Genomic DNA, 11,405 nt, shown 5'->3' on the forward strand with positions numbered 1-11,405 from the left:
AAAAATAAAATTGATTATTATTATTAGATATAGAGGAACAGCACCAACTGGACCACTACCCCAACCGGTGTAGGCGGCCACACAGCTGCATCCATTACCCTAAATGTAGCTCCATGTTGACCAGCGGTGAAAGAACATAACTAGTTTACAAGGTTGTGCTGGTGGCATTTAATGAAGAGGTTGTGGGGTTTGGCATTTTTTGATTGAGACCTGTATGATTTTGCTTCAATTATTGTTGTGTCCCCTTCATTGTTGATCTTAACGTTTTGGATATATCCTTCCACTGCATACTGCAGCCCATTTTGCCTTGATCTGGAGGGTATCGCGGAGATATTACTCCAAAAAGAATCACTAACACTGTATAGCGCTTGACCTCGTCCTAGCTACGCTTTTGGGTTGACAGCAGGGCTGTAGTTGTAAAATTAGAGGTGGGTAAACTATGAATTTTGTGATCTTACAGACCCCGACGCGAAGCAATGTAACACAAAGCGTCGCAACTCTGTAAGGCTGTCCTGGCTTCATACCATTATGTTATCAGTTAAAGACATATTGAATCAATGACAGTGAATAAATGTGTTTGTAGTTTATTGAATTTCAAAAAAAAAGTAAAGAAAATTATGTGTAGGCCTCACAACAATGAAGGGGGTGGGGGAGACAAAAGAAAGGACCTCTATAGGACCTGATATGTGCTATAAATGTATTTTCTGCATGATTTAAATTTCTAAGAAATGTTTATCTGTTGTTTATCTGTTGTGCCTGTGCACTTTCACTGTGTTTCACTGTGGGGAGAGTGGGAAACGTTATTTCGACTGCTTTGTATGTTCACATGTGAAGTAGTTGACAATAAAGCTACTTTGACTTTGACTTGACTTTGATTGCGAGCAATTTTATAATCAAAATCGCTGAATTTGCGCATGTCAAACTGACAGGAGACAGTGAGATGGTGAGGCAGCGACGAGCTATGCCTCATCTCAGATCCCTAGCAATCCCTAACAAACTGGGTTTAGCGCATGCGTAGAACCAGGGGCGGTTTTAGCAAATTGGAGGCCCTGGGCAAAGAACAATGTTGAGCGCTATGTGGAATGTGGAACTGACATTTATTGTGAGTAGCTATATGACTTTAACAATGAAACAGCTGTAAATGATTTGAATTATGAGGTTTTGAGTGCAGTGTTTTAGTAGTGTAACTTTTTTATTACTTTATCAAAACAATGTTTGATTGATGTTTTATAGTTCTGTTTCTGAATGTTTTCAACTGAAACTTCCAAATTTGTACAGGTCATGTTTTTTAACCATTTCAATTCTCTCTCTATCTGTTTATTTGTCACACCATAAGTATGGGTCTTCACTAATCACTGTATCACCACCATTGATGTTACTCACATTGTTGACATCACTGCTGTCGTTATCAGCCAGCTGTGCTTGAGCTGTGTTCATGACCATGGCAGTATCATGCGCGTCGTCAGTGCGAGTGTGTCAGTGTCTCGGATATGGGCAGCTGTGGTACCTGATGGCTCACCGTTTGTAGAAGCAAAGCAGGCAGAGCTAGTTGGTGCTGTAGGAGCGATATGTGTGAGGATAATTACTCGTTGAAAGAATTTACGTTTTATCCAGGCTATTTAGATGGGACCGGGAAGGCTGGCTTGTTACCTGCATCATCGTATTTGCAAGCACGTTATTAGAGTTTGTCCCTGTCTGAATGCGATGCTGTCCAAACCAAAACAACGTTTAAAAACGTGAATTGATTATCTTCATTCTTACTTTGTACTTGAGGCCTTTTGCGGGCATCTGTGGGAGTGGGAGCACTCTATGGTCTCTTCAAAAATCGCCTGATATCCATGGCTAAATAATCCAATCCAGTATGTACTATGTATCCTTATTGGTGTCACCGCTGCAGCCAAGGCACTGATTGGAGGGTCACAGACCATAATGCAGCGCCGATGAAAATAATTCAGACTACAGCGTTGGTCTCATCACGCTCATGATTAATTTTTTTTCTAAAGACGATTTGATTTTGTAACGAGTAACGAAGGTTTCAGAGGAAATGTATCGGAGTAAAAGTATCATTTTTTTTTGCAAAATGTAGCGAAGTAAAAGTAAAAGTCAACAGAAATATAAGTAGTAAAGTACAGATATCCAAAAAAACTACTTAAGTACAGTAACGAAGTATTTCTACTTTGTTACTATACAACACTACATATTTAGTTATTCATATCAGAGCAGTGAGTCACTGCCATGCCTTGGGCAGTCACAGTGAAGGCGTGACGCTGGACCTGCAAAAGGAAGTGTGAGAGGGAGACAGGCTCCAAGGCTAATTGGCTGTTGATGGAGCCGACATTACAAGTGGCCCCCATCATTTGTGCCCATCAAGTTTATGATGCAGGACCTGGACGACTGGAGAGCCTAATTGCAATCAAAACACTTGGTGACTGGAATTTACATTGATGCCGAAAGAGGGATGGCTTCCAGCTATCCGGCAGTGTCATGGCTATATTTACACAATTTGATTGTCTAGACTACCTGGGCTTTTTTTAAGCTGTCTAACAGTCAAGCCCAGGTGTGTGTGTGTGGGGGGGGGGGGGGGCTGGCTCTGCGCAAATGGCATAACAGAGTGTGTGCATTGCTGTGCGCAAATGGACAGTCATAGATCTGGTCCCAGGGTGGGGGGGGGTGGGAGCTTTGGAGATCATCTTGTCCCCCGGCCAGAGCCAGACACACAGCAAGCCTGCTAACAGATCATTCTGAATACGAATAACCTCTGATTGCATTCTTTCCCAGCTTAAGAATACAAATCAGTGCAATCATTTGTATAGATTTGCGACATTAGTGAGAATGAGACAGAGAGAGACAGTGTGGGTGGGAAATGGGGCCTCGTTTCAATTAAATAAGCCAGTGGGCACAGAAGTACTCTGTCTGAGCCTTGACAGCCACTCCCGCCCCTGTCTCGTCATTCATTAAAAATGGAGTGATGCTCACCTGTCTTTAAACTTATGCAGCACTGGACTACAGTGGTAGACACAGAGCTACCCCACAAAAGCCACTTAAAACACCTGAGCTGACTGACCGAGCGGTACGTACTTGTTGTATGCTGACGGTTCGCTCACAATCGATACCTGGCCTAGAGTGTGTAGGCTTTCCCGTTCATTACTAACAGCTTGGATTGCAAGTCCCGGGAGACGCTCCGGAGGGCTCCCGGACGCATGCTGGCTGTCACACTGATGTCTCTCCCCTAATTGACTGACTGACCCCATCCGCCGAGAACAGCTCCTCCGATGTCACCGTATTGATCACTTCCTCATCACAACAACGTCTTCAAGTCAACTCCCGGGACCCGCTCTCCCCGAGGTTTTCATCGACTGCAGCTGACTTCTTGGTGAAGTAAATTAGCAAGTCTGCGACCTCAGTGTTGCAACGCTGGGGACATGTTTTGTGATATTTTAACGTGAACTCCACGGATAAGCCACATATGCCTCATTTTCAACCAGAAGCACTTGAGAGGCTGAAAGTCAGTGGTCTTCATAGGGAAGTGTTTAGTGGTAACCATAAAACACTCAAAACTGCAAAGTGAGCACTTACCTTCCCTTTCTTGACAGGGCAAACTCAATCCCTTCTCGCTGAAAAGGCATCAACTTCTTCTGTAACTTCTCAGGCAGAGACGCAAACTTGTGGTCCCCTCCCTGGTCAATAGAAGATTTCTGACTGCAGCTTGTTGGGCTGTTCTTCTCCATTTCTTCGAAAGAAATAATCCTCAAAAAGATAGACCGTGCCTACACAGCGTTATTTAGAGGGGGGAACCATGGACAGTAAAAAAGCGAGGTTGTAGAAACTACAAGTGTTGTGAAGATCATCTGACAACGTTCAGCAAGGCGGTAACTTCGCAAATATGAGACTTTTACCTCTTAAATAAAGCGATAACACTTTAAAAACTTCACAATACCATTACACGTTTGTGTGATACTAAACAGAAGTTTCGCGCGGTAATGTCGAAACTTCGGCTGCGTGGGTGTACGTCATTATGGCGCGACGTAAGCTGTTATCAAATACACTGAAGAGAGACCTCTGTGCTGCTAAATCCCCTGTGGTTAAATTCAGCGTTAATAATCATACATATCTCACAGCAGGTTGGTTTGAATTAAGGTATTTGTGTTATGTTAACTTATTGTTCAACGTTGAAGAGGTCAGATTTGATGGTGCTCCTGTGCAGAACAGATGACATGTGTGCGTTAAAGGAAGCTACCACCATTATCTTGCTACTGACATTTCCTTTATTACAACCCTATGACCACCTTATGTGACTTAATGAGTCAAATCTGACTCGGGTACCGATAAAACATATCGTGTATTCAAACTTTTCAGCTCAACTAGATACCTAAACCACACTGTAATTAATATTGAATGAATTAATATTAACACAAAACGGGTTTACACATAATCGTTGTAATAATAAGTCGCTGGTTCTAGGAGGAGGGGGTTATGTGCAACCTTAGGCGCTTTGATTGGCCAAACGACCTGCCAGTCGCAGTGTTTCCTATTGACTCTTCTTTCAGTGATTCCCATATCCTTTGCTTTACCTAGTCAAGCGTCTAGTGTTGCTGACTTAGCTACAGATTGACTGCAACCAACCAGCAATACATGCTTATGCGGCATAATTCATTTATCTAAAACACAAAATACTGCCACCCTACCTGGTAAGGAGATATTTGTTGTATTGTTGTTCTATGTGATGTGCGATTGTAGTGATACATTGGCGCAAATTATACTCGTTGTTGTGTCGTTTACCAGATTCGGAGCTAGCAAGCTAGCGCCATTGGTTTCGTTAGCTAATGTTAGCGAGCTAGCATGGACAATGCAAGCTGATTGGTCTGCCAGAATCTTGTAATAGCTAGCTAGCTAACAAGATGACAAGGTTTTCAACCTAAACTCATTGGATACGATGTTACTATTGAACTATGCATCATATTACAAACTGCAAGTGAAACAAATGCCATATAATGGTTACAATGACACATAACCTCGCCAACCGATCAATAACTTTCCAGTTCGTTTGCTAAAAATAACATTTGCGACGGTAGCCGGCTAGCAGCAAACTGGGGTAGGCCTGTCCATTTGAACGTGCTTGCTAGCATAGCTGCCTGGTTGAGTTGTACTGCCTTGTTTGTTGCAACTGTTGTTGAAATAAAAACAATACAGCAACACAACGACAGTCAGTGAGCTAATAATTGTACCATCAGATAACTTATGTCATGTCTTTGGTCAAATAAAAATAATCTTACGTTACTGTTAAGGTGTGGGAGGAAGGCTTTAGCCTAGGTTTGGGCCTGCTATGTTCTCATGTGGTATAAAGGGGTAAAGCTAACTATTGGCTATACGCAGTGTAACTCAGGAAACTTGTTCGAATTGCTAATTGCTACATAACGAACAAGGTTGTTTCACTTGCAGTTTGACATCGGTACCTTGTTTCTCGCATTTTTGGTGAATCACAAGATATGTGTACAATGATTGGAAGCTAACCCAAACAGGAAGCTAGCTACCTATCGCTACCTAACTAATGTTTGGCAAGCACCATTAAAACGGTTGCGGAGTGGTTTGGAAAGGTAGGTAGCTGGCTAACGTTAGCTAGCTAATTTGAGCTAACAAGTCGCTAAGCCACTTGCTAGGTACATTTATTTTACATATAGCATTTGTGTATAAGTGAAAGTTTGAATCATGTACAGTATGGTTGCATAGCATAGAACAGCAATGACCCAAGTTGTTCACGAGAGACTGTAAAATGATAACGTTACGTATGTGAGTTTAAGTAACCTTAGCTTCTGCCAGTTAGCCACGCGTATACCGGCAGCTTGCTTTCGCGCTATATGGTAGCTAACATCAGGCTACTTCGTCTACAACATTACTCATACGAAATTGTAACTAAATTGTAACGAGCCAACGCTGCTGGTGTGATGTTGACAATGAATGCTTGACTGAAGTGTGGTCGAAGTTAGTCGAGTCGTTACCTATCCGGTTTTGACTTTAGTTGAGTGAAGTCAACTATCCACACAGTGAGGTATGTTGCACAGTTAACTTGACCAGCTAACGTTAGCTATCTCAAGATGTTCAGTGACAGATTCACTATGCAAACTAATAGGTTAACTTAAATTATCCGCTACACTCCGCGGGCCTTGTGTTTAACTAGATGTCTAGTTGAACATGCCGTATTGGAAGGCTGTTGGCCTGTATCTGTCAAAGGGAATATTAATAGCCCTCAAAATGGTGCAGGACGAAATGATGCACGAGTTCCTGTGGATTATGGCGACGCGGAACTGCATCTGCATCGCCTCACAGGGTTCTCACCTCAGGGCGCTAGCTTCAACTGTCTCACCTGGTTTAGGCTTGGCAGAAGCCTGGTTACTGTTTACACAAGGCCTGATGTTGCCTGCTTAACAGCCTAACTAGCTAAGCTTAGAAAATGTACACTTCGGAGAGCACAGTAGGCTATGTAATCCAGAGTAGGCAAGATGTTGGTTTTTCCAACACAGACATGTTCTTTATTTAATTGCTTCCCTTATGTTGTCTTAATATGCATCTTTATGCAGAGTGATTAATCACACAGAATTATACCTAAAATACCAGACAGTTTCATTTTCTTGTTTTGAACATCAAAGGTTCATTTGTACAAAATCTTCTATCAAGTCCAAGAAGTTGTAAGGTTCATGTTCATTACTGCAATTCCTGGAAGCAGTCTGTTGCTAAGATACACATTTCCCCCATATGGAGCATTGGAGAGAGAAAGTGTTTTTTCACCCCTCTAGATAGTGCCTGGTCTCTTAATTACTTGTGTTCCAAAGGCAATGAATTTCTCAGCCTTTAGAAGATTTCCCCCCAGGTTTTCTGGTGTGTTTTGAGGCCCCTATATAGTCTCTCTAAATTGTTCCCCACCAAGGTATTTATTTTCTCTTTCTCACTCGAGTTAAGAGCCTGTCCTCTTTCATAATGTCTCCAATGGCTTGTTCTTTACAACCTATAAGTTAAGTGTGAAAGTGTTGGCTCCGGCATTCATCTGCCTGCCCTCTCTCCATTTGGCTGTGGCAGAAACTGGAGGTTTAGGTGCACCGTAAGATCACCCAAGGAATTCACCACCTAAACTAAATATAACCAGACTCTAAAACTCATCCCTGCCTGATCAGGGCCAGACCCGTCTCAGGGTGGTCTGTTTTCCAGAGAGATGGAGCCTTTAAGGTCATAGGCAGCGCACAACACGGTTGACACTGGGACTAACTCGGCCAATATCTGATGCCCATTCACTTCAAAGGCAATTTCCACTCGCCATAGGTTTAGATGTTGCTGCTCTGTAGTGTGTGTGTGTGCGCGTGCGCGTGTGTTGCACAGAGCCGCTTCACTGACGCAGACCTCGTCCAAAGTGAGTGACCAGAGTCTGAGCAGTGCTGTGATGAGGATGGAGCGGAGCCTGTTGGCATGGTGGCCCCGAGCCCTGCCTCCGCGCCTCTCCCTCCCCTCCTCCCCTCCCCTCTTATCACATCTCGCCCTCAGGGACCTCATTAGGACACAGGCGCTATTTGCCAGGGCTTTCTTCTTAAACGCACATTATTCTGTTCCCTTCATTTTGTCTTCCTCTTGCTTCATTACACAGTGTAGATTTATTCGTGTTTTGGGGACGGAAGTTTTTAACGCATCCGTGGAGGGTTAGAGTCGTGAATAAACGTGTGTGTGTGTGTGTGTGTGTGTCACCAGTCCTCCACACTGAGGCGTACCACACGCATGTTGCAGACACGTTAATTACAGACCCCCACTGACGCCATCGCTGTTGCTGCTGCTGTAGCGTTTCGTATGCAGATGAACTGCTGCTGCCCTACCCGCCATTCAGCGGCAGTTTTCATGAAACGCGAGAACGAACTAACAGCCGAGGGCTCAAGTGCTGGATGCTTCTGCATGTTTGCGTTTCACACTCTTAGCTGTCCATAGGCTACTCTACCTGGCTGTCTTCTGTATGTGATGTCCATAGGCTTCACCACCTGTCTGTTCTGTATGTTGCCGCCTGCAGTGGGAGGCAAGCATTTGTTCTGGCTATAGCCTGATTTAGCTTTGAGAAAGGGGGTGCAGTTTAAATGGGTAAGGCTAGGCACACTTGGAGCAGCTGGTTCGGTATCTGTCTCTCTCTCTCTCTCTCTCTCTCTCTCTCTCTCTCTCCCCTCTATTGTGCTCTCTCCATTCTGTGTGTTTGCGGGTATTTGGCTGCGAGTTGTGTAAGGTCAAGGCTGCTGGGGCATTTGTCGGGGAATGTTTTTTCGTTTTTCTTTTTTTTTTAATGCTGGCGATGGCCTTAAATTGTCTCCCTGGACGAGCTAAAAGGCGAGCTAATTGTGATTAGCAGGCTTAAGCCTCTCTTTTCAAAGGGAGTTGTGAGCTGGTGATGCGCCGCGGGCGATGCTCGGTGTCTGACACTGACAGTCTGCCCCTCTATTGACCGCTCCCCCTCATTGGCCATCCCCGCGCCTGGGCTGAAAGGAAGTGGGGGAGTGGTTGCTGCAGGTCCTCTTTTTCTCCCTTTCTCTATCCCAAAGTCTCTTTCTCTTATAACCTCTTTCTCTATCCCCCAGTCTCTTCCACCTACAATCTCTTTCTCTATTCCCTCAGTCTCTTTCTGTATCCCTCAGTCTCTTTCTCTATCACTCAGTCTCTTTACCTCTTTCTCTATCCCTCTCCCTCTCTTCCTCAGTCTCTTTCTCTCTTCCTCTTTCTCTTTCTCTCTCCCTCAGTCTCTTTCTCTCTCCCTCAGTCTCTTTCTCTATCACTCAGTCTCTATCCCTCTTTCTCTATCCCTCTTTCTCTTTCTCTTTCTCTCTCCCTCAGTCTCTTTCTCTATCGCTCGGTCTCTCTACCTCTTTCTTCCCCTTGTACTTCTCTGCTCTGAAGCTCCTCTGCTGACAGACAGCTAACTGACTAATGACACCCCCCTCCTCTCTCTTTCCCGTTCTACCTCTCTCTCTCTCTCTCTCTCTCTCTCTCTCTCTCTCTCTCTTGCTCTCTTTTCCCTTCTCCCTCGCTCTCTCTCTCTCTCCCCTTCTCCCTCGCTCTCTCTCGCTCTCCCCCCTCTCCCTCCCCTTCCTCTGCCATTTGTCGTTGCCCCTCCCCTCCTGCGCTGTGAGTGGCTGGCTCACCCGGGCCCTGCTGTTGATTTGGTGTCAGCCGTGCAGGCAGTTCCTGATTGGCTGCCTGACTGACGATGGGTTCGGGCAGGTAAGGAGAGGCACAGCCACCACAGCACAGGAAACCACAGCCCGGCGCAGCGCAACACAGCCCAGCCACTCGGAGGGGAGGCTGACGGACTCTGCCTGACATCTGCCGTGTGTCTGCTCTGCCCCTGCCCGATCTCTTGCCGGGACACGCCTGTTCGCTTCCTCCCCACCTCTCTTCCACTCTCCTCTCCTCTCCTCTCGGACCACCACCACCTGCTCCTACCTACCTACCCAACCCCTCCTCCTCCTCCACACCCTTCTCCAACTTACCCCACCCGATCCATCCCACCCCCCACTATCTCTATCTCTGCCTCCAACCCCCCAAGCCCAGCCAATGCTGCTCTGGGTACTATGGAAACTAAACCTCTAGCCAATGGACAGGATGAAGCCCACTGCGAGCCAGGTGTGTCTTACCCTCTCTAAGGTGCGTCCGGGAGGGGTGTTTTTTTGTTTTTGTTTGTTTGTTTGTTTTTTTCTTTAATGAGAGGGGTCGGGTGATCTATTTTGTGTTTCCTCTTCTGGATGTTTATTTGCTGTGTTTTCAGGCAGACAAATGAAGTGTCCTCTGAGAGAGTTAGATGGCAGCTGTCAGGGTTGGCTGGGGTTTAGGCTTATTGTAGCTGCTATTGTGATCTAGTTCAGAGAAAAAGTATTTGTGTGCAAATGTTCGTATATTTGTGACACAACGGGTGTTCTTGGACGTTCACTGTGTCCGTTGAAGTGGTCTGGGTCTTTGTGTGTGTGTGTGTGTGTGTGTGTCACTGGCTGGTGTTCTGAGTGCTGTGAGTGGGGCGTGTTGAATCCCACTCTCTCCCTCCTAGTTCTCTAATAGTCAGGTCTATAGTAGTCTCTTTGGAGGACAATAGCTGTAAATCAGTGATCTGGTTCACACATTGCGATGCGTCAAAGAGAAAAAATAATTGTGTATTTTTGTGACACAACGGGTGTTCTTGGACATTCACTGTGTTCGTTGAAGTTGTGTGTGTGTGTGTCCGTGATCTTTTTTCTGTCTACCTGCCGGGGCTGTGCAGGTGCAGTCATCGTTATGTCAACCCAAACCTCTCCCTCTCTCTCTCACTCACTCACTCACTTGCTCCTCTCCTCTCTTCTCCTCTCCTCTTCGCTCAGTAGACCACCCCAGGGCACCATTAGCAAATATAATTTCTAATGCGGCACGCTCTCCTCTGCTGTGCCGGGCGGTGTAATTTGCACGAGCGACTCTGCGAACGCTGGGGTAATTGGGGTAATGTGTTTCCTGATGAGCTCGTCGCAGAAACCACACAGGCTGCTGCGGCAGACCCCAATTTCTTAATTAGAAAAACACCCGCGTGTCATTCTCCCGATTTTGAATAATATTCTGGAACACCTCCTGTTTACATGCAGAAGGATGACGTGATGGACAAAATTATGAAATCATTAGTTGCAAAAGTGTTTTTGTGAATCCGTGTATTGATGTGCGTGTGTGTGTGTGTGTGTGTGTGTGTGCGCGCGTATTTTCCTTGTTGCAGGAACATCTTTAAATATCTGGTGCAGAATTATTAATTTTCCTCTTGAAATTGCTTCTGGAGTTTTGCTGACAGTGTTTATTAGCCAGGGCAGAGGGCAGGGTTGATGAGCGTTCCTGTCTGCCGGTGGAACACACTTTTAATGGGGGTAATGAAACGAAAGACTGTGGCTAAAATTGCGTCTGGCTTCTTGGGCAATTTCTGCCACCTTTTAATGACTGTGTGTGTGTGTTTTAATGACTGGGGATACTTCTGTCTGGCTGCGAGCGACTCTTCTCTCTGTGACTGTGACTTGTTCAATTGATTTGACTCATTTCACGCTGCTTCTCAGTGGCATTTGTCTGATATTTCGTCCTCTTTCTCTTTCTGTGTGTGTGAGAGTGCTATTTATTTATTTATTTTTTTGCGTGTACTTGGTCATAATCTTGTAGCAGCAGCTCCGTGCTTCTCCGCTCTGCTGGTGCCAGGTAATCTGGAACCTGAGGGTTATATAGATTAGTGGCATCACTTAAAACCCCAGTGAGATTTAATGCCCCCCTTGCGCCTGTCTCATCTGCCCCCTTCCCCGGGCTTTGTGTCGCCGCTGACACTTCAGCGCTTACTGCCTTTTTGCCCCTGTTGAATTTTGCGTGTGTGTGTGTGTGTGGGGAACAGCGCTGATTGT

The 11,405-nt window shown here is 45.4% G+C and overlaps 2 protein-coding genes across 5 annotated transcripts in view; one reads left to right on the top strand and one right to left on the bottom strand.

Annotated features, from left to right (window-relative positions):
* zranb3 (zinc finger, RAN-binding domain containing 3) overlaps nucleotides 1-3,728 on the bottom strand; it is a gene marked incomplete at both ends in the record, with an annotated part of 87,764 nt that extends 84,036 nt beyond the window's left edge. The window contains one exon of the mRNA XM_080835415.1: nucleotides 3,577-3,728. Within this exon, the coding sequence (XP_080691541.1) occupies nucleotides 3,577-3,728 (152 nt within the window). The remainder of the gene's footprint in view (nucleotides 1-3,576) is intronic.
* Nucleotides 3,729-4,576: 848 nt separating this feature from the next.
* The window catches only part of r3hdm1 (R3H domain containing 1), a 48,731-nt gene continuing 41,902 nt past the window's right edge, over nucleotides 4,577-11,405 (top strand). For all 4 annotated transcript variants that reach the window (XM_080834506.1, XM_080834507.1, XM_080834508.1 and 1 more), the window contains exon 1: nucleotides 4,577-4,688. The gene's annotated coding sequence lies outside the window, so the exon portion shown is untranslated. The remainder of the gene's footprint in view (nucleotides 4,689-11,405) is intronic.

The sequence above is a fragment of the Sprattus sprattus genome, assembly GCF_963457725.1.
Source record: "Sprattus sprattus genome assembly, chromosome: 3".
NCBI classification, from domain to species: domain Eukaryota; kingdom Metazoa; phylum Chordata; class Actinopteri; order Clupeiformes; family Clupeidae; genus Sprattus; species Sprattus sprattus.